A 27,134-nucleotide genomic window follows, 5' to 3' on the forward strand; every position below is an offset into this window, starting at 1 on the left:
CAAAGCAAGGTTCATTAAGACATGGTTGGGTGAGTTTGGTGTGGAAGAACTTGACTGTCCTGCACAAAACCCTGACCTCAATCCCATTGAACACCTTTGGGATGACCTAGAATTGCAAGCAAAGCCTAAACTACTTTTGCTGTGTTACATATCTGTTGCAGTACATTAACAGTGGTTAATTAACCAGATACGAACTGTGTAAAGCTCCTTTGAAATGAGCTGAATCAGTTAATGTTGTTTTTTTTATAGATGTATAGTGGTGGAGATTTTGTAGCCCATTTGTAAAACCATGTTTTACTGAATCACTGGCTTTCTCACTGCCACTGCTCCCTTAAGCTTTATTTTTAATATTATCAAAGGAATATAAATGTCTTTCACTCCTCCTAGTAATGTACTCCCTCATGGCAGGGTTATACGGCTCTGATAAGTCTGATCACCAGCTGTGATTGGCCACCACATTTTGTTGTCAGGTTGCAGTTCCCCATAGTTGACTCCCGCTTTACTTTCTTGCTGCCGACCAGTGTGGCGCAGCTTTGGTCGAAACCATACTACTATCATTCAAATGAATGAGAGATGCCTGATTAGGTCTGAATATGGCCTTATAGAGTGTATTTCACCTAACTAATCTCTTTATCTTATATTGTAGTACTAATGTGTTTGAGTGTTTAGTGGCTTTCAAACTTTCCTTTTGCCAATCAGCTGCAGTGCCTGGATTCTATAGTCCTACCACTTAGTTGCAACATTTTTGATTTATTTCTTTTTTCTTTTTTTTTGGTTGCTCTTTTATGTAGATTAGGTTTATATTTTAAACATTAGATACTTTATAGTAGTACATTGATTTTAATTCTGTTCCACTAACGTAATTTTTAAAAATGATTTATTAAAAATTCATGTCTCTCCATTTGTGGACTTCTTTCGGGGAACTCTCTTGGTTTGAGGCTAAGAATTTAAGATAATTGAAATCTGTACTCTTCTGAAATCTGTAAATCTGTAGCGTATGTAATGAGTGCATTCATTGACATAATGATAAATCCTCCATGTAAACAAAAGTTAGACATGGTGTTTCTCAAGGCTCAGTGCTTGGACCAATACTATTCTCCTTATATATGCTTCCTTTAGGAAACATTATCCGGAATCACTCAATAAATTTTCATTGTTATGCAGATGATACTCAATTATATCTATCAATAAAGCCAAATGAAATAAACCAATTAACAAAACTACAAAAATGCATTAAGGACATAAAGGCCTGGATGACCTGTAACTTCCTGTTATTAAACTCAGAAAAAACTGAAGTTATTGTGCTTGGCCCTAAACACCTTAGAAATTCATTATCAAATGACATAACTACTCTGGATGGCATTACTCTGGCCTCCAGCACCACTGTAAGGAATCTAGGAGTTATATTTGATCAGGATCTGTCCTTTAATTCCCACATAAAACAAATTTCAAGGACTGCCTTCTTTCATCTGCGTAATATTGCAAAAATTAGACATATCCTGTCTCAAAATGATGCTGAAAAACTAGTCCATGCATTTGTTACTTCTAGGCTGAACTACTGTAATTCATTATTATCAGGCTGTCCTAACAAGTCTCTAAAGACTCTCCAGCTGGTCCAGAATGCAGCTGCTCGTGTTCTGACAAAAACTAGAAAGAGAGATCATATTACTCTCATCTTGGCTTCACTGCATTGGCTTCCTGTAAAATTCAGAATAGAATTCAAAATCCTTCTCCTCACCTTCAAAGCTCTCAATGGTCAGGCTCCATCATATCTTAAAGAGCTTATAGTACCTTATATGTACCTTCTTGTGGTTCCTAGTATCTCTAAAAGTAGAATGGGAGGCAGAGCCTTCAGCTATCAAGCTCCTCTCCTGTGGAACCATCTTCCAGATTTGGTCCGGGGGGCAGACACCCTCTTTACATTTAAGAGTAGGCTTAAAACTTTCCTTTTTGATAAAGCTTATAGTTTGGGCTCTTAGAGCTCTTAGCTTATGCTGCTATAGACTTAGACTGCCGGGGATGCACTGTGCCCCTCTCTCCTTCTCCCTCTCTCTCTCTCTCTATCTATCCATCCATCTATATCCATTAACATTCATGTTCTATTAATTGTATTCAATAAGCTAAACTTCTTCCCCGGAGTTGTCTGTGCTTTCTCGTCTCACAGGTAATCTGGGCCTGTAGACGTCCGGATGACAGATTCCAGTCCCGGACCTTCTAGCTTCATTATTGATTTTCATTGTCCTCTGTCCTTCCTTTCTCTCCTCTCAACCCCAACCGGTCGAGGCAAATGGCCGCCCACTTCTGAGTCTGGTTCTGCCTGAGGTTTCTTCCTGTTAAAAGGGAGTTTTTTCTTGCCACTGTTGCCAAGTGCTTGCTCATGTGGGAATGTTGGGTCTCTTTAAAGTTAAAACCTGAAGAGTTCGGTTTAGAACCTGCTCTATGTGTAAAGTGCCTTGAGATAACTCTGTTGTGATTTGGCGCTATACAAAAAAGATTGATTGATTGATTGATTGATTGATTGATTGATTGACAGAGAGTGCTGAGGTGGCATAATTGTCAAATTTGGGCTGTAAGACCTGTCACTTGACTTGGTTTTTAGATCTTATTATTATTATAATTATTATTAGTAGTAGTATTATTTACATGCTGTCTCCCTGGAAAGTACATTTTTACAGCAAAATATGTTTGTCTTTGGCTTTATGGTAGTACAGTAAAATAATACCTTCACATTGTATGTCATGATGTATGTGGAACCATGCACATCCATATATTCCACACCAACACCAAAATGTGCACCTCCACACTAGAATCACAAACAAAACAAAGACATGATAGAGAAGAGGTGAAGTAAAGGCATACCTTGTTCTGCCATCATATGCGCAAGGCCTTGAGAAGATAGCGGAAAAGAAAAGAGAGGGAAGGGAAAAAGAACACTTATTTTCCAATACTCCTTGGTATTGTGATGACATATTTTTCCCAAGAAGGAAAGCATGACATCAGATCACACTGACACATAACACAAAGCTTCCTGAGGTGGAGCAGGAGGTTTTGTCATAAGAAATGTAAAGAAAAAGTGAAACACTTTTAGCCTCACCCACACCCACACCCAAAGTTTAATAGTAGAGTCTCGAATTTAACTAACATTGTTGTATTGGTAATGCGGCTTGAAAGATAAGTTCTAGTGAAATGACAACCTCGCCCCCAATGGCCAATAATTTCTGGTATGATATCCTGCATTAAATGATTTCTTGTATATTCTATACTAGCTGTCTTCACCACTTGGTGGCATGATATTTTCTCGCTGGTACTCCTATTTGCTCATTACACAGTGAGTTTATGCTGTGAGGTCAGGAGTACCACTAAATATACCTTTAAGCTGCTTTATTTCACCAGTAGTTTCACATTGGGATCCATACCACATGTTGTATATCCCTAGCCTGTCAGGAAATCTGCATAAATATTTTCTCATATAGTTACATTTTTACCTTTTACTTTTTTCATTCAAACTCACCTGGTATTTTGCTGTTGTGTTCTGGAATAGGAGACAGAGAAAACAAGCAAACAAACCCAGCATTAGAAACACTCTGATTACTTGCATGTTATCTGTCATGCAAATGATGACACACCTCATAACCCATGCACAGGGTTGGCAGTGAGCACAGCCATGTGCATGTTCTTTGCAATGCAGCAAGTGCATCAGCTAAGGAAGTAACATTTGGTCCATTATCATCATTGAGTCTTATTAGAGGATGTGAAAAGAAAATATCCAGCATGAAGAAAAGGGCATCTCTTCCATCCATACAGACAGTCAGTAACACAAACTCACTTTTTCTGTTGTCTTTCCTTTCTCTTTCCTTTGTCTCTCAGTGCCGACAAATTATCTCATTTGATCAATGTTGGCTGGTGCTGTGGTTTAATTATGAAGACACAGACAATGGCCAGAAAAAAATAAAATAAACGGTAGAGTTGAAAAGAAATACATATCAATGACAAATACTGGCTGTTATTTGCTCATTGCTCCTTTTTGATTATTGAAATATATTTGGCCTTATTTAGTTAGGCCACTCACATAAATCAAGTAGCTGGAAAATGGAGTACAAGGTTATTGACTTGAGATGCATTAAACATTCTTAACTCTCACTATTTGGGCATGTATGGCTGTTAATGTGGATGCAAGTAAATGGAAGTCAATCAGATGTGCATCAGCAATGCTCCAACATGGAATGAATTAACTGGTCATCTGGGGGGGCAAGGTCGTGTGTGTGTGTGTGTGTGTGTGTGTGTGTGGCATGCGTGTGCGTGTGTATGTACATGCACACTTAATCTGTTCTAATCTCCTTTTGTCAAGTGTGTTCCTCTTCTGTTGGTGTTTGAGTTTAGAGTTCAATGCTATGAAAATCTCAAATAAATCAAATGGTTCAGAAAGGACACAATGGAATCGAGGCTTTGGCAAGATTAGCCCAACATGCACACACACATATATGTGTGTGTGTGTGTGGGAGATAAAGAATATGACATGAATGATTGTGTGAAGTTTCCTCAAACAAACTTGTCTTTTTGTGACATTGAACATCCTGTCATACGGTTATATCATAAGATTACATGCCTCAGACCTTTTGTCCCATCCATTTCAATTATTCAACATAGTCACATAATCCGAAAGTATGTGAAAGAAGATAAGTCTTTATTACAATAGCCCCATAACTGATGCAGTAGGTGAGCTTTTTTGCTTGAGCTTTTTGTTTTTTGCTGGTTCTTGTTTTTATTTATTTCTACAAACAAAATCATAACACAGAAACTGCTGAAAAACTTTTTGATGATTACATTTTATGGAATTTTGGTTTGGTACTGTGTGTGTCCATCACTTTTAGTTGCAGAAGAATTTGTCTCTATGAGTACATACTGTACATATTTTTGTATTATTATTTTGTCAAGACTTAATGGAATAATTCAACATTTTAGGTAATATGTTTATTTTATTTCTTTACAAGAGTGAGATGTGAACATGGATATGATTGTGCACTAAATTCCCTCAAGGTGGAATTATTAGCTTGATAAATGAGGGAAAATGGACAACTCAGCAAGGACTGGGGTTCTTTACCACTGCACATGCAAAGACTAGCCAAGACCCCACTAAGTGTGATGGGTTGTCAAAATAATTTGACAAACTATGTAATCACATGTGTCTGCAAGTTCCCTCTTTGCCTATTGACTTTACATTATGATGACGTCACAGTTTTTAAAATTTTCTAGTCTTAAGAAGAGTTTTACAAATATAAAAGCTCAGTGGATTGAAAATTCATGATAGAAAGAGTCATATTTGACCTTATTTGTGGTTGGAGGGATCCTGTCAACAGTTTTATATACATCTCTTTATAATGAAAAAGTCCCCAGGAAGAGCACTGGGCTGTGAAGCCAATTTGACATATGGGGCTTTTCCATTATACAGTTCTTGCACTACTTGGCTCAACTCGACTTGGTTTTGCTTTTCCATTAAGGATAGTACCTGGTACTTTTTTAGTACCTGCTCTGCTGAGGTTCCAAGCGAGTTGAACTGATACTAAAATGTGACGTCAACAGACTGCCGGCCACTGACTGGTCAGAGAGTGTCGCCACTGGAAGTTACAGCAAGTTCCACGTGAGTTAACATGGCTCCTATACGCAAAACTACACCGTGGTGCAGACCCTCCTGTGTGTGGAGGCAGACATGCTATGACGACCCCGCCCATGTTGAGGAGGTACTATGAACTAATGGAAAATGATGTACCTGGTACCAGTAGAGTCGAGTTGAGTCGAGTAGTGCTGTATAATGAAAAAGTGCCAATAGTGGCCAAACCATTGAATTACAACTTCTGAGTACTTCAGGCCCAAAAGCTTTTCCCTCAACACAATCATTGGAAAAAGCTGCAATAAAATGCTGAATACTTTTTGTTGAGCTTTACAACCCCTGCTAAATGGACTCCTCATACAATTAAAATTTGATCAATTTGGTCCAAAAACATTTGGACAGTCTGGCTCAGACAGCAAATGTCTCTAGTGCATACACTCTGACCCAAAACATCAAACAATGACATAATTTCTGTTACAGTCAGAGGTATTTTTTTTACTTCACGCACCACTGAGCATTATAAATTATAGACATAATTAAAGATGTATGTCTGTTAATTCATCACAATGTTTGAGCTACTATGGCGGTTTGTTTTATGGGGCAAACAGAGTTTATTTGGTCTGTTATTGTGATTATTCCAGATACCATACAGCATTACCATACAGGTGCACCTGAAAATGTTCCTACTACTAACCCTGATTCTGAGTATCAGTAGAGTGGAATCAAGATCTTGTGCTGATTCTCTCTCAATTGCAGATTGTGTGTGAATGGGTGAATGTGACATGAGCAATTGTCAGTGGGCCCTAGGTTCCTCCTGGTGCAGGACAATGCCTGGTCTTTTGTGGCCAGAGTGTGTAGGTAGCTCCTGGATGATGAAGGCATTGATGCCATTGACTGGCCCTCACATTCCCCGAGCCTAAAGCCAATTGAGCACCTATAGGCCGTTATGTATGTTGATCCAATGCCACCAAGTACCACCATAGGCTTTTCAGGAGGTCACTGATGCCCTGATCTAGATCTGAGAGGAGATCCACCGGGACATCATCTGCTGACTCATCAGGAGCATGCCAAGACATTGAATGTATATAGGCACAAAGGTGCCAAACACACTACTGAGTCACATTATGAGTTGCTGTGATGAAATTCACGCAAGTTGGATTAGCCAGTGATTTCAATTTTTCACTACAAAGTCAAGAGGTTTACAACTTTTTGGACAACAACGGAGGTCTACAGCACAGAGGGATATGATATATCAATCTTTGTATAAACACACACACACACACAAAATACTTTTGTATTAACAATAATAAAACTAATCGTCAGCCAAATCCTTTAAGTGACCAATATTATCATTTTTCTATGGAGGACATGCTACATTGTTCTAAATGGAATGCCTGGATTAATTTCCTGAAGAATGAATAGTTCCAGCCAGAGTAGAATGAAAGATGTAACAATAGTTAGAAAACAGAAAACAGATGACTTTAAGATTAATCCATCATTCAAACCTCAATCACACCAAACCTTCTCTCTCTGTCCTGATGATCATCTGTATTCACTCACCCTCCCTCCTGCACTGCTTTGTCATTATTTTGTTCTCTATCTTGACCTACTTCCTTTGACAATTTACTCCCTGTGTATTGTGTCCGTTTTTGTCATCAGACAGGCTTTAGTGTGTGTGTGTGTGTGTGTATGCCAAAAGAGAGAAAAATTAGAGCGATCAGAGGCATGCACCTGTACCAGTCAACAAACCAACAAAACACTTAGGAGGTACAATTTCCAGTGGCAGGCTTGTCAGAATTTAACTGAATGTGTAATTACTGAATCATCAGGGAGTTCTAAAAGATTTTTTGTCTTATGAATGTAACAAATCTATTTCCTCCAGATCTCCTTAGAAATCCCTTCCAGAAAAATAAAAAAAAACTGATCACCATCCTTTGGAGTGACACACCAGTGTTTTTACAAATGTATTTATTCATCAGTGGACACATATTCTAAGCAAGAGTATGACTCTCTCTTTTAATTCAATACCAAAAAGGTGAGGCAAGGATAGCAGAGGATTAGAGCTCAAATGGGATTACTACTAGGGTGACTTACAACATAAAATGAGAGAATCAAGTGATGAATGAGGTATTTCAAATTTCCCTCTCTTTTATCACTGTATTAACGAATTGTTTTCCTGCACATACAGTCCATGGAAGGTAAACCAGTACCCAACACACACACACACACACACACACACGATGTAGGATTGTGTCATTACTGAGTCATTTGATTTTTATTGTTTTGATAATCATCATTGTAACAGTCATAATCTCCTCACTGACCAATTTTCCTAAAATGTTTCACATGTATGTGAACATACGGGTGGCTGGGGAAACAGTCAGGGAGGGCCGCTGATGCCATCTGCTCACATTGGGGTGTCAACGGCATGTAGTTGGTAAATCGTCAGCTGCGTGACGACAGTGCAGTGCTGAGATTTGTTAGAGAGGGCTGCAGATTGAAAGAGGTTGTATTTTCTAGTTCCTACACAACAGACTGAGACGGATCTGCTGTGACAATGAGAGACTGGGTTAATAATGGCTTTAGTTCATGGGGTTAATAATGACTTTTATGGACAAATTTTCTATGTACATTTTCAAGAAGATTCCTATTCCACACTGTTTATTCGTATACTGTATAGTAGCAATATAACAATGTCTCTTTCTTTTTACTACTAAAAAGAAAGTAGTAAAAAGACTCAGGTCCTCCTCTACAGCTATAACCTCTTAGTTATTTTTCCGTGGCATAATTCAAACATTTGTCTGAAGCTCAACACTCTTCTTTTTGATGCCTTTTAGCTAAAGTCAACCAAAAACATTTAATACTTTTGATTTGGATTTTTTTTTTTTAGAACAATGCAGTAACTTTAGACCAATCTCAGTTTTAAATATTGATTATAAGCTATATACCTCAATAATCTGTAAACGATTTGAATCTTTTATATCGAATATAATTGATGAGAACCAAACTAGGTTTATTAAAAGGGTGTCAGACTCAAGACAGTATCAGAAGAACTCTCCATATAGTCAAACATATATAATAAAAACAATATGAATGCTATTTTAATCAGACTTGAAGCAGAGAAGGCTTTCGATAGTGTCAACTGGGCCTATTTGAGAAATTTGGTTTAAATAAGTTATCAATTCAATGTATCAAAAGCATATATCAGGAATAGGGATGGGCATGAATAATTGATGATCGATAATTGATCGTTAAAAATGTTGTCGATCACATTACATTTTTGGGATGGTTAGGGTTAGGGTTAGGGTTAGGGTTAGGATGGTTTCAAAGTTGTTGTTCAGAAGTTGTTTTGCATAGTGTGAGTCTTGAAGCAATGCAATGAATTTCACTATGTGGCAACAATGAGACATCTTACCAACGGGGGGGGGGGTGATATTTGACAGAGAAAACGGCTCAGCTACCTACCAGCTGCCGTAGATATCAAACGTAAACATGAAGAGGTCAAGGCTAAGTTTGGTGTGGGACCTTTTCAAACTAAAAATGACGTAGTTCATTGTAAACTCAGCACCTTGACCAGGCTACCCAGCATAGCACCACAATGCCTCTGCATCCCGGCTACTGCTGTCCCGTCAGAGCGTTTCAGCTGCTCGACTGACTGTCACCAGGCTGCGCTCACTGATCCCTGAGCATGCTAACATGCTAACATGCTAATCAACAAGAATCAGTAGGCTGGAGTTACTTTACTTAGTTAGCAGTGGACAGTCACTACTGTAGCCTTTAGTTGAGTGAAGTAACACTGTCTCTCTCTTTCTCTCTCGGCTCGGCTGGGTGCAATTTGGAGTCCTTTAATGTTTTATTTTGGCAAAAACTGTCAGTCCAGAGTAATATTCTGTTTTTTTGATTAAGTTGTTGTGATTAGATTTGATTGTTTTTTTCTAAAAGAGGCTAAATTGTGTTTAAGAGTGCTCTATTGATTGATATGTGAAGAGGTTTGGCTCAGAGCTTCGGCTGCTTTTACAAGTGTCCCGTATCATGGCATTTTTAAGATAAAAGATAATGATTAATCGATAATTGATCATTAATTTTCCCAATGATCGTTCAAGGAAATGTATTCAAATGCCCATTCCTAATCATGAAGCTAATCTGGAGCTTTATCACTGACCCTCTCTTACATCATCAATTGTACTTATTCTCAATGAACTCACTCGCTCCCTCTGACTTCATTAATTAATTAAAGAGAGTAAGAGTTCACCATCTTGTTTGCACTGGTCTTTATCAGAAATCAATAAGCTGGCAAACACACAGTCGCATGCACAGCACTTTTCTCTACGTGTACTGGAATTCTGGAGGTGCAATTCTGCTTTAGAATGGACAAAAATCAATGGTAACAGGTTTATTAGTAAAGAACTGCAAGCATTGGTAGAATTTCCACTCCATGATTTTGAGGAAAATTCATTTAGCTCAACTGCAGCTAGAACCTGGCCTTAATTTGAAATTGGCTTATATAAGAAATAGGCCTTTATTTAAAAAATAAAAATAAAAATCATATTTTAATAAGAAGCTTCTCTTTTCTGATTTCACATTTCATCCATAGGTTTAGAAAAAAATAATAAATCAATGTGTAAATCAGAGGGCACAGTTTTCTAAACCGTGCCACATTTAGGGTTATTAAATGTATTTCTGCTTACAGGATATATTGATTATTTAGGATGAATTATTGATTAAAAACAATGAATTTTATTTGTAAGGTGCACCCTCCTCCTTCCTAAGGTGGTGAGGGCGGGGCTTAACCTTTACATTTTGAAGTTTGAGAGGGGACACAGGATTGGCAGCCGGAAGCAGCAATACTGTCATGGACTGCAGCATCATCAGATCAATGGACTCTAAATAAGCATCATATTCATATTTTGCTTTAAGTCTTGTTTTTTTGGCAATACATTCCTTTCATCTGAGAACAACCCTGCTCACTGGATCTTTTGTGACTATACGTCAGACACAAAAAAAAAAGTTAAATAGGACAGGAGTTAAAGGACACACACATCCGGAGGGTTTTTGGCCCCTACAGCAGTCATGGAGGATGTTGTGGGTGGTTGTTCAATGTTTAATATGCTGGACTTTCAATTAGGCATTTGAGGTTCGAAATCCATATGATGCTAAGAAAACATAGTAGCAGGGATTTTTAGACTTTGACTTATTGTTTTTTCTGATGATGATGATTTTTTTTTCAGTTTCTAGCTACAGTTTGGTTAGGATTGGGCAACTCCTTGGTTAATAAGAAATACATGTACCTTTGCAATTAATCTTATCTGTTACTCACTGCTGAAAGCCACGAACACAATGAAAATTGTAGCATACAGTGCAATATAAACTGAGCTTTATAGTGAAAGAGCAGCTTTAGTTCATGATTGAAGACTCTATTTTGCAGGAAATTGCACTTTAAGGTTTTATATTATTTTATAATATTGTACCCCCATTTTGAACTATTACTAGGCCCCCATACAGTCTAATATGAACATATAAACACTGTGTAGTGTTTATATCAAAAGTCAATATCAGCTTTAATATAGGATCTGATGGGTATCGAATCCCAATCTTCCAAACAAAAGCCTTTTTTAATAACATTCAACCATCGTAACTTCCTCTAGTTTGATGCATGGACCCTTAGAAATCCAGATGGCATGGATTACTAAAATGGTAGATGCATACATTCTTACAGATGCTCAAATAAAACAGTGCCACTTTAATATAGTGCACTGGGTAACAGAGTGATGTGGACACTGTGGGATCTTTAGAGATCACATGGTATATACAGTTATTTCATTCATTCATAATCATTCATCCATGTGTATCCCCAAATATATAAATACATGTCAGATGTTTGATTCTCAGTATCTTAGAACCCATTAGTTTGACAATATGTACCCTGTATAAAACATAGTAATAGGTTGATGTTGTTTTTTTCAAACCTGATTCAGTCATGTCATATTTTCTCCCTGATGTATTAAAAAAGCTGGCAATCCACTAATCCACCTCAGCTAGCCTCATTAAGCTAATTATTTATCCCTTTACAATCGACAATACAAATTCCCTAAGGAGTGCTTGAGCTCTCTGCTTCCACTCACTTATCAGTGCCTAGCAGAAGATAGCCAGTCAGACCAGCAAGAGGGAGAGCCACACATAAATCAAAAATGGGTATAAGCCCCAACATGGAGGCTGTAAATCAACACTGGGAAAAGCAGCCGTGAAAACGGTCACACCTCATATTAATACCTAACTCAGTAACGCAGATGAATGACTAGAGGGAGGTGAGGTGGTGTATTTGTGCTTTAGGTAGTCAGGAGAAGGAGAGGGAGGATATATACTATAGTGTTATGGTTGTAAATATGGCCCTCATGATACAGGCCATGGTCAAATGTATTAAATAAACCAAATCTACCATATTCTTTAAATTTACTTAATTGTATTACTGTATATACTTGCTGTGGATATTTATGGTCCCCAGATAAGGAGAATTTTATAATAGATCAGTGGAACATAGTGGGCTAGTGTAAGATAAATAAACAACTCCTTGAACAGTAAATCACAAAGACATTTCAATTGAGCCCCATAATATAAATACAGATCAGAAGTGTGCATGCTATGTCTGTTGTGGGATTTCAATTTCCATCCCTCTGGATGGATTCACATTTTTAGCCCTACCAGTGGTAAGACTAAGCAAAGAGAAATCATCAGCAGGTTGCTTTGTGAAATACTATCCTAATATGGATTGTAATGAACACTGTAACCTCTAGGGAAAGCTATCCTAATTTTAGACTTTTAGGTCTTTAGTTTCACAGCTGTATGGGACAGCAGTGTGTGCTGGCAGTACGTGCAAAGTCATCAGTAAAGCGACTGAGAAGGTGTTTCTAATTAAAAATAAGGATCTGTGTGGGTTTCCCTTTCAGGATGAATGTGAGCTATGGATAACACAATACATACGCCAATTGTACCTGCGATCCAGAATGACACATAGTAGCATTTTTATAGCAACCTATAGCAACCCAATATGTCATTTTCCACAACGGGAGTGGAAAACACCAATTTCCAAAAACATTAGAAAATCACTGTTTCCCGAACCTTTTGGTTCGGGAAAGATCATGGTCAAAATCATCACATAATAGTTAGCTAGTACTTCCTTAATGACCTCTATTGTCATGGCAACAGTAAACAAAACCTTAATGTAATTACGTTCTTTAAAAAGAAAGTCCTCTCCTGGTCCTAACTATGTAACTGAACTCACGTCCTCGAAACAAGAAAAGTCTCTTTAGTATTAATGTATTCATATTAATGAAATATTTAATGCATCACTTTCCTGGCTCATAATTACTATGGCCACAAGAGGGTGTAAACCTAACTACAGCTGAATTTAAACCTGTACTGTTGTTCTTGTGAGGATTGACGATACATATTGAACCTCATGACAGTTTAAAAAGGGACAATGTGTATAAATTTAGTTTAAATATTACTAGTTCACTTAGCTCACTAAAATTATCACAAGAATGTGAAGACATGAGCTTGATGTATTTTCTACTGAAGTTAGCATGCTAACCAGCTAATTGCTGGCCGTCCTGTGTTGTCATACCTGTTACCTGTAACGTTTTGGTTAATTTATGGATACAAAATATAATTTGTTCTCATGTTGTAGTTAATTAGTGGGCACAGTATAAGTGTATAGACAGAGAGCATGAAGTGTAGCACCTGCAGCACTTTTATTACGTTTTAATATTTGTTCAGGCAAGAAAGTAACCTTGTATATTGCAATGTGGTCAGTTATCTAAATAATGTTTGTGTATTTGAAAATTCAAATCATCAAATTAAACAGCGTTTTTTGTAGCCTCATTTGTAACATCATTATAATGTTTAAAGTACTTTTTTGTATGCCTTTTGACTTTACCCACATTTAAAGTTTAAGTTGTTATTTATAATATACTGTACAATCAGTTTTAGCTTTCTCTTAGAAAAGTTGATTAGGTAATGTTCAGTAAAGAAAGCTCACAAACATGTAGTTACTGTTTTTACTCAAACTATTTAGCTCTTGACTCTCAAAAAGCTTACGTCCATCCCCTACTGACACTAATTTGTTTTAACAAAAAAATGATTGAGGTACTAATAATAGTAAAGGATAACAATCTAACACTAATGTTAATTACATGTGAGTTATAGTTAAAGCCACTGATTAAATAGGGAAATGATGTAGCTCTACACAGTTGTATGGATGAGGTAAGATGAGTTTTCCATAGCTCACACTATAGGTAACACAATACACACAAACACAAACGCAGGCTTGTGTTGTATATTACTATATTATTAAAGCTATTGGAATTATTGCAAAAATAGATGTTAAGAATTGGATCACAATTTTCTAGTATTTTTTAAGTAATTGTCAGCTGCACATACGAGCATTGAAGGTTTTCATTACTCTTGTTCATACTACCCATTATAATATACATTTTGATGTGCTTGCAAGTGATGTGTATATATATGATGTATCTTAAAGATTTTTCAGAAACTTATATGAGGCCTCAGTTGTCCAAATTAGTATCATCTTCCAAACTTATCACCTTTTTACTGCAAATGTCACCCTTTTTATTAGTCCTCTCACTGCCAGTCACCAGAGAAACGCTGTTCAGGAGATTACATAGAGGGAATGTTTGTGTGAAAAACACTTCAACTTTGGAAGATCCACTTACTTTGACTAATGTGGACAACTGAAGCCTCACTGCAGCTTCCAATTACCTTTGAGGGCTTCACTGAAAGTGCATTTGGACGGGATTATCTGCTGGTTAGTATGAACAGAGTATGAGTATGAACTACGGCAAGAACGGTTTCATTGTTCATTTGGGTACCTGACCCAAGACTGAATCACCACGCCTCTGGTGATACTGATATGTGCCTCCTACTCAGAGGCTTTCCAGATAACAGAGAAAAGTAGGCAGCATATTCATGACACATCCACATCCAGATCAATACATGTGGCTCGTGGTGTGAACTACTTTACCACAGTGAAACTAGTCCTTGAACTTTTCAGAGATCACTTGCCACAGAAATGACAAGGATTTAGAGACATTAACACAAACATATTTTAAATAAGACGTATGATGTACAATAAAAAGCATAAAAATAAACAAAGAATCAGTGACAGACATCAAACAGTGTAATACAACCTACCTTCTACAGACTGGCTAAACTATTCTAATACATAATAGACCTTGAACATTAGGACCTGAGAGTAGTCAGATTCCAGACCATGTAATGCTGTGATAAGAACAGAACTCTTTATATATCTGACTGGTGCTCAGTACAAAGGAAGTGTGGCTCCTCCTCTCAGTGTCAGTCAGCAGCTGCAGCTCCACTTGCCTGACGTTGTGGCAATGCAGTGAGCTCACACATTATGTTTAATATTCAACACACCCACTAGTCGTCCTGTTTTTCTCAAGGACTGTACTGTATTCTGTGCTGGAAGACGACTAAAAGAGAGGAATTGACTCATAAACATTTCTTCTCTCTGAGCTCTGTCAAATGCCACCAACTCAATCAGCTGAGCGAGAGCAAAGCAGCTCAGACACCTCCTAGACACGGAGAGGAGGAAAAGCCCCAATTCCTCCCCCACCCTACCCCACCCTTTCTTTTATTTCAAACACTGGCAGAGATAGATAAAAAAAACCCTAATCTTAAAATTCCAGATTCCCTGGCCTTTTGTGTGTACTGGGGATTTGGCATCAGTCCAAATGGGATGTAAATTCTATATTTGTAATAGGTTAAGAAGAGAGCTCCAGAGTCACACATGGAGAAAAAAAGAAACAAATATTCTAAAACAAATTACTTTTTTTTCTGAAATAATAGAAGTCCGGCTACTTTCTGACCTAAGTGGTATTGATTGGTAAAGGGTCAGATTATTGTGTACTTCTCACTTGCTGGAAGCTGCTAGTTTGAAAAGCCTTAAGAATATACATTGATTGTAAACAACTGCATCACAAGAGTCTTTTTAGAACTCAGAAAAACCGAAAACTGGATCCATTTCATGTGCTTGACTACATGTTCACCAATTACCATAACAAAACATTACCAGAATGTTCCGCGGCAGGATTGCTCAAATCACAGGAAATCCTAGTTTTTACATAAAGCAAGTTGAATGGAGGTAAAGGGCTTTCTTTTAAATTAAAATTAATTGAAATTAATTTTGGTCTGGGCACAATCTGCGATTGAGACAGCGCTGGAAAAATTCTCTGTGCAAAAGGAAGTGCTATAAAATATATACACACACACACACACACACACACACACACACACACACACACACACACACACACACACACACACACACACACACACACACACACACACACACACACACACACACACACACGTCATGATGCTGGTTATAAAATTCCTGGTGACAAGACAAATAGATTCACACTGGATCTATTAAATCAGCAATATCATTGCACAAGAAAAACTAAAAACATAAAAATAAAACAAAAACATTAAATATGCCTTTTCTGTATCCTTTTGCCATATTGGCCTCATAGCCATAATAGTGTGTCTCTTTGTTACCTTCATTGCAGAAGCGTCCCTTGTATTCTGTTTTGGAGCAGTCACAGACAGGCTCTCCATCCATCACTGAGCATGTACCACCATTCTCACACGGGTTCATGGTGCACCACCCTTCTGACTCCAGCGGCACCTTAAGGCTTCCCAGGAACAGGGGTTGCGAGTTGCCATATTTGAGGTCTGTAATTGTGCCCTTGAAAGGCTGCATGTTTTGCACTGTGGGAAGAGTGAGCGCACTGTTGTGGATGTCCTGAGGCACTCCACCCAGGAAGAGATCGCTGACTATTTTCATGAACTGACGCTGAGGCCGCACCTCATCTGCTTTGGCCTGGCCGTCCAGTCCCAGCACTGTGCGCAGGTTATACCTGCTCAATGTAGCAAAGTGCCAGCTGCTATCATCCACTCGTCTTTCAGACACAACTGTGGCCTCGGCACAGTCGATGCTGAAACGCAGCTGGAGCCGGCCCTCCACCACCGACAGCTGCAGAAAGTCACAGTAACCTCCATCATCAAAGTACAGCAGCAGTGCCTCTGAAGCATCTGTCTTGAGCTGGAAGCTGAGATCACCGCGGGTGCTGGCATCCCATCGGAGGTAGCGTGCCCACTGACCTGGTGTGCCTAAAAATTCCAGTCCCATACATGTGCTAAGGAACACCTGCAGCCTGACAGAAAAACTTACAAGATCCATAGTTGTAAAATATATATTAATCCAACAAGATGTGTTGAGTATTGAATATTTTCAATAGATTTCTGGGATCCACAATTTTATCCACAATATGTGCAGAGATATATTCTAATAAATACTTCTTATAAAAACCTTTTTTTAAAAGGGACAGGAGCAGGAGCTGGAGAACAGTCGTTGTGGTTAACAGTCTTAAGGCCAATCACATTGGTATATTGTCTATTAACTGCAGGGCAGTAGTCTTTGTTTCTCCTGAGGCTTAAAGAGAGGAGCAACGGAGGGAGAAAGGAGGAGAAGGGAATGTTTTAACTGTTTTTTACACTTCAAAACAGATGCTATCAAGACTCATGGTGCAAGGTCAGGATAGGATGGACTCCTCTAGCTATCAGGACAAGCAGAATTTCCTCCTTCATGTTGTCCACTGGGAAATGAAGCTGACAAGGGATCTGCTGGCCGTCTCAGTTCCATCACTGTCAAAAACAGAGAGGCAGGGGGTTAGTCTGGTTCCATCAGCACCACAACATCACATCACATCACATCACATCACAGGGTGCTTTGTTGCATCTAAACTCCAAGTGAAGAAGGGCCACTGAAAACAAAAAATGTGTAACCCTAACCCTTTTGGGATTAAGATTTTAAATAATTATGGTGACCTTATAAAATACACTAGATGACACATCAAAACAAATTAATAGTAGACATTACATCAGCAACTTGCTACTTATGTGGTGATGCCTCCACACAACAAAAATAAAATAAAAAATTACATGTGCCAGAAAATGGGCACTCAGTCAAAAAATATTTGCTTTTACTGTTTACTGTAATGTAAAATGTAAGGTTACTAACAATCCCAAATGGCCCAGGTGGCCATGGTACAATTCATGTAAAATTACATGTAGGGTTTAGTTTTAATGAACAAAAAGTATTTTGTAACATATAGTGGCCATACAGTTTCTTAGAAAGAAGGAAAAGAAAAGAGTTTGATGCAATTTATGTGGATTGTTCACAGCTAAGGTGTACTGTACTGCTGGAAGTCATAGATCTTAATTAAAAGTGTGTGTCATATTGCTGCATTTTCCCTCCTCCGTAAAGGTTGTTTGGAGTTATCGGTCATCTGGTGGGTAAATTAGTCTCATTATTCTCATGGCAGTGCATGACTATCAGTCAGCCAGGCAGAATGCCTTTATCTGATGACCAGCCTGAAGAGACAGCTTTCTGCTGAGGTCTGCTGAATACTGAGAGGGGCACACAGAAACACAAGTACATTCAAATTCAATATCCTTTATATTAAAAAAGTACGTAGTAAAAAAAGTATGAGGTACCTCTACCCGGTTAGTGACTCTAAATGTCTCATTTTTCCCCATAGTCACAGATCTATAGCCAATCAAACAGTTCAGTTGCACAGATTGTGGTTTCCAATCCCAATTAACCATCACTACTGAGTATCTAGTATTTTTATTTTTTATTTGATTTATTCCTATTGAATGCACTTTAAGTCCCCTCTGGTTTGCACTAAACTACCATCAGCTGGTTGACATCAAGCTGTACACCAGAAATGAACCATACATTAGCTCAGTGACATACAGCATGTAGTGAGAACAGGATGGGAGAGGATGAACTATGAGAAAATCCCATGACAGCGAGGCAAGTAAGGCCTTTTCAGATTAGTATCAGCTCTTCACTTTAAAAAACACAGCTTGATAACTCTTTGAATGAAACCAGAAAGAATCCCCTTCCAAAACCAAGCTGTGTCAGTAGCTGACCTTTTAGGTATTTAGAGATATGGCCAGAGTGAGACATAAGATGAACACCTGCAGATGAACGGCTCTCACTGTCGTGTGTCCAGTGTATAGAAAATATTGCAAGATTCCATTTCAGTTGCTCACAGACTGGCTCTGCATGATTAACAAGTGAGGAGGCTGTCTGTAACGTTAATATCACTTTACCAACAGGCCTCTACTCTTCAGACAGCTGACACCTACAGTGACAGTTTTACACCAGTTTAAGAACTCGCCAGCAACATCATCATCATCACTGAGGTGACAGGTGCTGAAATGTAGTTCAGTAGCAATGCTGGTTCTTCACGTTTGTCAAAATGTGAATGTGAAGAAATGGGGCTAATAATGTCTGCCAAAACATGAAAACACATAAGCAATCAAAACCACAACTTTGTCCCTCATACAAGACTTTTCTCAAATAAGTGGTACATAGCAGCATATGTCAATAAAAGATGTCCCTTTGACAATTTTATAATAAAAGCCAATGACCATCAGATAAGTAGGACTGCATTTTATAAACACAAACTATTGTTATATTTTTGAACTTTTCTGAAAAGAAATATATTAAAATCTGAATATCACATTTTTATAAACAAATGTTAGATTAGATTATTTTCTTTTGAATGTGTGAAAGAAGGGGAAATCATTTTATATGGTATCTTATCAATGCCAACATAAAGACTCACCACTCAACCACATAAAAGCTTTTCCAGTGTAGATGCCTGGACAACTGTCACCAACACAAACTACAGCACTCTGTTATCATTCAATCACATGCTTCATCATCACTTTACTGGCATTCAACCTGAGCACTAAGGCTCACTACTTAATAATGTATGGCTCATGTTGTTAATTGTAATTGTAAATTTAGTCTTAGTCCTGTGTTTATGTTTTACTTGACTAAAAGTTTGGGAATTTTAGTTTTATTTTTGTATAGAAAACCGTGACTACTTTAGTATGTTTTTAATCAATGATAAGTGTTGATACTGTTGACATTTTAGTTTTGTTAACCATAAGATTATATTGAACATTATAGTGATTCAGGGTTTACTGTATTTGCCCTGCTACAGTTTGAGTCAGCAGCGATGTGTGTTGTACTAGTGTAGTCTGGATATGGCATGTGCAGCAATGCATACAAAACTGCTGATATTTGGATTCTAGTTTAGAAAAAAAGTCTATAATATTTAGTTAATTATCTATTGTATAAGTTTATTCAAACTATATTTTATGTTTTAGTCTTCATTTCATTTTTATTGTTTGACTTAGACACTGTTACACATTAATATAAAATATATTTCCTCATTTGTATCTATATTTTAGTCTTGTCTTTTCTCTTCAACAGTATTGCATGTTGATAGTCATACTTAATGTTCAATGACATAAGGGCCGTCTCACCATTGTCTCATCTTAATCATGGAAAAAAGCTTGTTGACAAACATATTTTATCCTAATTTTCATCAATGAAATTGATACTATTATTAAAAACAGGATTAAGTCTAAACCTAGTTAAAAGACTGGACTGTGTATAAAACGTTAGAGCTTTTCATTTGAAACAAGGGTTTTTAATTTGAAGTCAGTCACTGGCCCTGCTGTTGCAGTCAAATTATTATAATCAGTATAAATATGTAAAATAATTGTAAATATGTTTTTTTTAAAGTAATATCATGTTTGTTACACCATTTAGTGTAATCTCATGAAATTAAAGACAATTTATCTCATTCAAGACAAAAGTCCTATTTTGTCATATTTTGTCCCATTGAGAACATGAGTAAATTGCAACACAATTCCATTAGCTATTCTTTAAAATTTTTGATATAGTTAACAGTTTACAATTGTGCAGAATTTCTCGTTTTTCTGAGCATCAAAATAGTTTAAATCAGAAAAATAGCAGCTCTCTGCAGCTTCAGTCCTAAAGTGCTGACCTTTAACTCTGTCCTGCTGCCTTAAAGTTAAAGCTGAGCTCACTTCCATATTTTTAACAGTCTCATATGAAAGCTATTTTCTTACTTTTTCCTTGTATTTATTTACATCCTGAACATTTTCTACTATCACACAGAGTTGTAGGCTGAAGCACCCACACTGAAGACACTGGGAGAGGACGGATGAATATGGGAGGATGAAGAGAGGAGAGATGGATTGGTGACACACTTCTACGGATGGACTCACATCTGACATCACTTGAGGCAGTTTATCAGATTTTACACAGGCCATAAAACACTTTATTACTACCTTTTACACATTATACAGTAGTATTCCCAACACCTGGAAATAATGCTGAGGCTTTCAGAGCATGAATATATTTGTGTTTACAAATTCAGACATGCACCAGCATCATTTTCAGCAGTCCACTACATGCGTGTGTGTGTTTGTGCTCGTCTTTTATTGCAGTGTGGGGAGCGTCAGGGGTTAAAAGGCTAAACGGCATGGATCATTGTTCTCAGTGAAAGGCTCTTTTGACTAACACCACAGGGACGAGTCCACATACACACACTGACAAAAGGCAGCACTGTGAATCCTATTTGTGTGTTTGTGTGTGTGTGTGTGTGTGTGTGTGTGTGTGTGTGTGTGTGTGGGGGGGTGTTTAAATGCAAATAAAGGCAGCCCATAAGTAGGCCCCCCGTGTTTAAATGGATGACACTTGCCAGTAATTTTATAGCAGGTGCCCTCATAACACACACACACACACACACACACACAAACACACACAGTAACATAGTCCAGACGCAGCGACAAAATGTCCTCTACAGCTCATAGATGATATCTCAAAAGGACAGGCTAAATTTTTTTTTGATTGGATCATAACGTTCAGTGTGAGATCTTCTCAAAGAGGTGCCATTTTCTTTTCTTTTGCATGTCTTCATTGCAACGGCGGTACAATATGAAATGATTAGAGCAGGACATGCAACCTGACAGCGGAGTAAAGGACGAGAGACAGCAGAAGGATAGACGGGTGGAAACACAGAGGGGAGTGACAGAGACTGAGGGAGGGATGTTCCACCTCATCCACTCCCACTCATGCGTCTCATGAAAAAACGTCCCTTCCCTTTCTCTCCTCATTATGCTGCAAACACACTTCAAGTCACAACATACAAACCTTTCTAGGCACACAGAACAACATTCACCCACAACTGGTTGGCTGGAAGATATGAACAACATTCATATATATATGTACACAAATTAAATCATTTCTTTGGATATATGTACTAATCTGTTTGATATATGCACATCATGTCGCTTTCACAGGCCAGCATTTTTCAGCAGAGGGACTCTAACAATCCAACTGATTCAATTAAATCCTCAGTAAAATAATGAATTATTTTGGTTTGTTTACAGAATGATTAAGAATGATTTTTTGTATCCAACCTCTGCTACATCTTCCATTTTCATAAATAAAGACAGACTAATAAATGGGCAGGCAAATGTAAAATGATAAGATGAGTGAAAAGTGAGAGATGAAGGATGTGTGTTTGTGGGTGGGTGGGGATTATTTTGGCGTTGTTTGGTGGCGGGTGCAGCGTGGGCATCATGTTGTTATCCAGCTACTCTGCAGGCAGGACACGCCTTCTCTGGGCTCTGTGGTTCTGCTGCAGCACCCTTCACGGCATTACATCACCCAGCTAGAGAGCACCCAGCACCCCATCAGCGGCTGCATATACTGCGCGCACACACACACACACACACACACACACACACTCCAACGCCTGTTTACACCTCATCACAGTCTGGACAGTACTGAGGAAACATCACACACACACACACACACACACACACACACACACACGATAATCATACATTCTACATGACTGTACACATGCACAAATGACTGCACAGGCAAAATAATATTTCTTACGCAAACCAACAACCAAAGCCTGATACACACACTTATCTACACACACTCCACCAAAACACACCCACCTCGCTTTTCCCCTCACCACCAGCAGCAGTTTATGTAACATCACACTGCCTTTCTTACTGAGGCATTGACTTTCTTTCCTTTATGACTAATTTATTTTTCGTGTGATTTTTCTTCTTCTTCTTCTTTAAAAAAAAAAAATCTTGGTTGAATATAGTCTAATCAGTCCATCAGCAGAAATGAAACGACAGGCCTGTGGATAAGCTATATCATACCTGTGCATTTTAAGCCTAGACAAATACTAAATCATTTCAACAAGCAGTAAAATATTTTCTTACTATTTCATTTCTGTTTAGATACGTTTTTTTAAAAAAGAATGACACCGCCGATCATTGAAATACGTCATAGAGCATATATATATATATATATATATATATATATATATATATATTTATATATATATTATACCCAGCAAAGTCACACACCTTCAAAAAATAAGATACGAAAAGTCAAAGGAAATAGAGCATGATCAAAACATGATCAAATTAAAGGACAGAGCATCTCTAAAATCCTGCGTAATATTTGACTCTCCCTGCCCAGAGGGACTGCTGTTACCTTGAGAGCCCTTGGCTTTTGCGCTTGATTTGTCCGCGCAGTTAATCGGCTGCCAACCAGGAAAAAAGCAGGACAGCCAAATTAGCCTCCATCCAACCCCCACCCTTAAAAATAAGGGGAAAAGACAACGAGATGGAAAAATCAAATCGTCCAAGTAGAAAGGAGGTTCAATATTTTACGGAAAAAAGGGTACCATCCCTGCAGACATAATGCACATTTTAAGTCATTTGTATAGATAAATAACACCACCTGTATCAATTTCATGGCTGAAAAACTGTCAATAGTAATCACCCGTTTACAAGCATATTTAATCCGGTCTGATCATTTTATAAGCGCAATGCTGCAATAAATAAATAAATAAATAATACATAAATAAAGAGCATAAAACATTGCAATTTTTTTTGGACCAATCGAAAGGACAAATTATTTTCTTTTGCGAAACATAGTCTAGGCTTTTGTTTAGATGCTATTGGTGTTTTGATAGTGGAACTGACTGTGTTTAGTCCAGGTGAAGGTGATGAAGCAGCTTTGGGCCCTTTGCAGGGAAAAGAGACGCATTCTCTTGCTGGGTCACGCCCATTCTGAAGCCCGTTTAGGGAAAAAAAGCCTGATTAGGAATTCCCTCTGCACAAATGCACCGACTCATCTAATCCTATTAAGTCTTCAAATCCGACACATCGAAATGTGTGCTACAGTGATGAATAAAATTCTAATTGTCATTTTTTACCTTTCGAATTTGCAGCCGTTTACACCAGCTGATCATGATTCTGGAAAAGTGTGTATTAAAAGGCGTTAGATAGACAGATGTTAAGAGGCCTGTACACCTCACTATTTATTTTGAAGCAGGCAACCTGGTGGATTTCTATGGCGCACTGCATAAGGCCTTGTATTTTCCTGAGATGAAATTGCTAACTTTGCTGTAGGTAGAGATGGGACATCCAGCATTCGTCGCAGTGTCAATGACAAACGATGGAAAAGGCAAAGCTAATTGAAATATTTTAATTTAAAAGGCCTATCAGTAAATCCATTTAAATTTTATCCACAGAACAGGCCCAGACTGTGACTTTTCAAACCTTGCTTGATGAAGAAAAAAAAAAGTTGTCAGCTCAATATGCAGCATGAAATGCAGTTTATTGGGAGCAGAGCAGTCGCATTTCAGCCAACCTCCCTGCAGTCTCTGCAGACGCCATTTGATCCACCAGGGAAACGAAATAGACTCATCCAAGTCAAAATGATCATCCTTTCACTAAAATTATTTCCCCTGAACCCTAATCATTCTCATTTTAGGTTTTTAAAAGGAAAAAAACGCGATTTGTTTAATTTATATTTATATTTCGAGAACATTTTAAAACGCGCGGATTTCATTTTTTAAACCTCAATCTACAAAATGTTATAGCTTTTGTAAAATGCAGGAAATGTCTCTACCAATTCCATTCATGTGGAAATGTGTACATAAACAGCAGCTGGAATTAGGAATGTAGATATAGAGGAAGAGGGGTAACGGAGGAATGTGAGGGTTATTGCATGCTGATGAAGTGTGAAGCCTGCTGTTGTGTGCTGTTCATCTCTATTAACAGAAGGTCATGTCTAAAATTGTCATATTGAGTGATAGAATTACATTAAAATATGTATCTATATAATTATAAAAGACTATAGCTGTGGGCAGAGGGGTGTGAGCTATTTCTTTGACATTTTAACATGAACCTGCAGATGAGAACAATGCTTGGACACTGGACACCGGCGTTCACGTTATTTATAATTCATCATTCTAAAAACGAGAAGGAAATCCTGTAGGTCATGGTTTTGTCTTAATTCGTGTTTGATGCTGCTCATATTAGACACAAGCGTGGCTTAAGTGTTGTATGACCATATTTGAAAAATAGCCTATTATAAAACCAAAATTGATCGCTTATACAGTAGCTAAACATCGCCTCAGGGGAACAGAGAGGACGTGTGTAGGTCTGTACCCGCCTGGAAACTCTAGGCCAACCTGGCAAAAAATTCCGTTTTAAATTATCACAAACGTCGCTGTTGTTTCAGTGATGCTTACCTCCTCCGACTCTCCTCATTCACGGCACAAACTGAAAAGGTGGCAAGTTCCGTGATACCTGTGCGTCAGGGGTGTAAACTCGAGACTTTTCTGTCTCCTTTTTTTCGACAGAATCCGCTCCTTGATCTGTCCAATAAATTAAATTCGAGTCTTTTTTACGCCACATGAAAATGTTGGAGTAAAACCTAAGACAGTGCTACTGACCTTAGTTAAACAGACTACCAACAGTATCCACGGGGTAAATCCAGCTGTAAAGTCCCCAGAGAGCCGTAGTTTTTAATATCCAGGTTTCTGCTAAAAGCAGCTGAGTTTGTGCTGCTGTCGGTGCTGGTGCTGAGCGGCTGGGCGGTGAGCACGAGACGGTACCGGGATGGATTTAACGTCCCTCACAGGTGCGGCGAATACGGTGCATCATATGCACAAAAGCCGCTGTCGGCTTGATACGACTTGCAGCGGCTGCAGGCAAGACACACACACACACACACACACACGCACACACACACACACACACACACACACACACACACAGCACTCGGGTCCGCCCCCTACTCAGCACCAGCACACGCCATTTAAAGGCATACAGGCTCGTAAGTGGGGCCGACGCACCCACACACGCACGCACACAATCATGCATGTAAATATATTGTTCTCTTGATTTGTGCTTAAGAGTCAGTATTCACTTTTACTATGACGTGGGAGCACTCAAGCTTCAAGCTCAGCTTCAGTCACTATGGCACATTTTAATGTACAGATTCACAGTATGACAATATTTTCAGCCAGTGCACTCTGAATCTGAAACAAAGGTACAGAAATGACAGCATGCAGAATAAAATCACCCGATTTCCGACTGCAGTATTGATGATCACTGTTGTCTCAAGTTACTCAAAGCTCAAACAGATTAATACTTGTCCCAATTCCATCTTTTATACACATGATATGGGCTAAAATAGATTCATTAATTGTGTTAATTAATTAATATTGAATTGACAGTTCGCAAAGAATTGTGTACTGTTTAATATTTGTCAGACATTGATTGTTCATTGTTGGTTTTATTTTGAGTTATTACTAATTTAGGGATTTCTGAAAATTGTTTAAAATTAAATATATTTTTATGTAGGTTATCTGAGCATAGTTATTGTTGGAATTAGAATCCAGGACAAGATTTCCAAGTCAGAATTTTAAAGCTGCAAAACAATGTTTTGTTCTCCTGTAATGGTAACTATCAAAACGCTGAGGTGAGAAGAATGTATTTGTGTTTACCAACTAAATACAAAGGCACTTTCCAGTTAAGACTGCATGTTTCTAACTATGTTGTGTGTTGTATGAGAATATACCATTTCCTTCAACATTATCTCCACCTGTCTACTTTTACACCCACCCTTCTTCATAGGACACTTCATTTCAATAGCACACATGTCACCATGTAGGATAGTGTTACTTGGATATCTAATTCTGTTCGGAGAACACATGCTGCTTGTATTGTGTTGAAACCAAAGCTATCTTACACCAGACACAGTATTACACATACTGTAGTAATACACTATGTTCTGTAAGCTACTACTCACATAATTCAAAATAATTGTAACCGATCACAATAACAATCTAAAGTTCAGGCTCTAGGTGGTGCAGCATTCAGATCTATGAAAAAAATGCATAAGAAAAATACTGAAGGTTCCTTGTCAGCATCTTCAAATACAACTCACACAATCTGTCACCACTATGTTGTTAAGTTTAGGCAACTAAAACTTTGTTGTAGTTAGGCAAAGATATTGGTTAAAAGGAACCATCACTGACTGTTGATATGAGGAGGATGTCTCTGTCCTCTGTCTAAGTCACATGCTTTATTGACCTATCCATGCGTCCTGACCTACTCTGTAAAATATTTTGCAACAGTAGAAAGTCACACTTTCTGATTTTGCTGCTCAGAGAGGAGTAATCATTTTTATAGCTACAAGAAG

The 27,134-nt window shown here is 38.1% G+C and overlaps 1 protein-coding gene across 5 annotated transcripts in view; it reads right to left on the reverse strand.

Moving 5' to 3' along the window:
* The window catches only part of nrxn3a (neurexin 3a), a 285,289-nt gene extending 268,403 nt beyond the window's left edge, over positions 1-16,886 (reverse strand). For 2 of the 5 annotated variants that reach the window (XM_053336307.1, XM_053336304.1), the window contains exon 1: positions 16,202-16,886. In XM_053336307.1, coding sequence (XP_053192282.1) covers positions 16,202-16,886 — 685 coding nt within the window. Of the gene's footprint in view, positions 1-2,855; positions 2,887-3,194; positions 3,219-3,511; positions 3,533-16,201 lie in introns of all 5 variants that reach the window. The other 3 variants (XM_053336302.1, XM_053336306.1, XM_053336305.1) reach the window with 3 other exon arrangements.
* Between the last annotated feature and the right edge of the window lie 10,248 nt (positions 16,887-27,134).

Source organism: Scomber japonicus, chromosome 16, assembly GCF_027409825.1.
Source record: "Scomber japonicus isolate fScoJap1 chromosome 16, fScoJap1.pri, whole genome shotgun sequence".
NCBI lineage: Eukaryota > Metazoa > Chordata > Actinopteri > Scombriformes > Scombridae > Scomber > Scomber japonicus.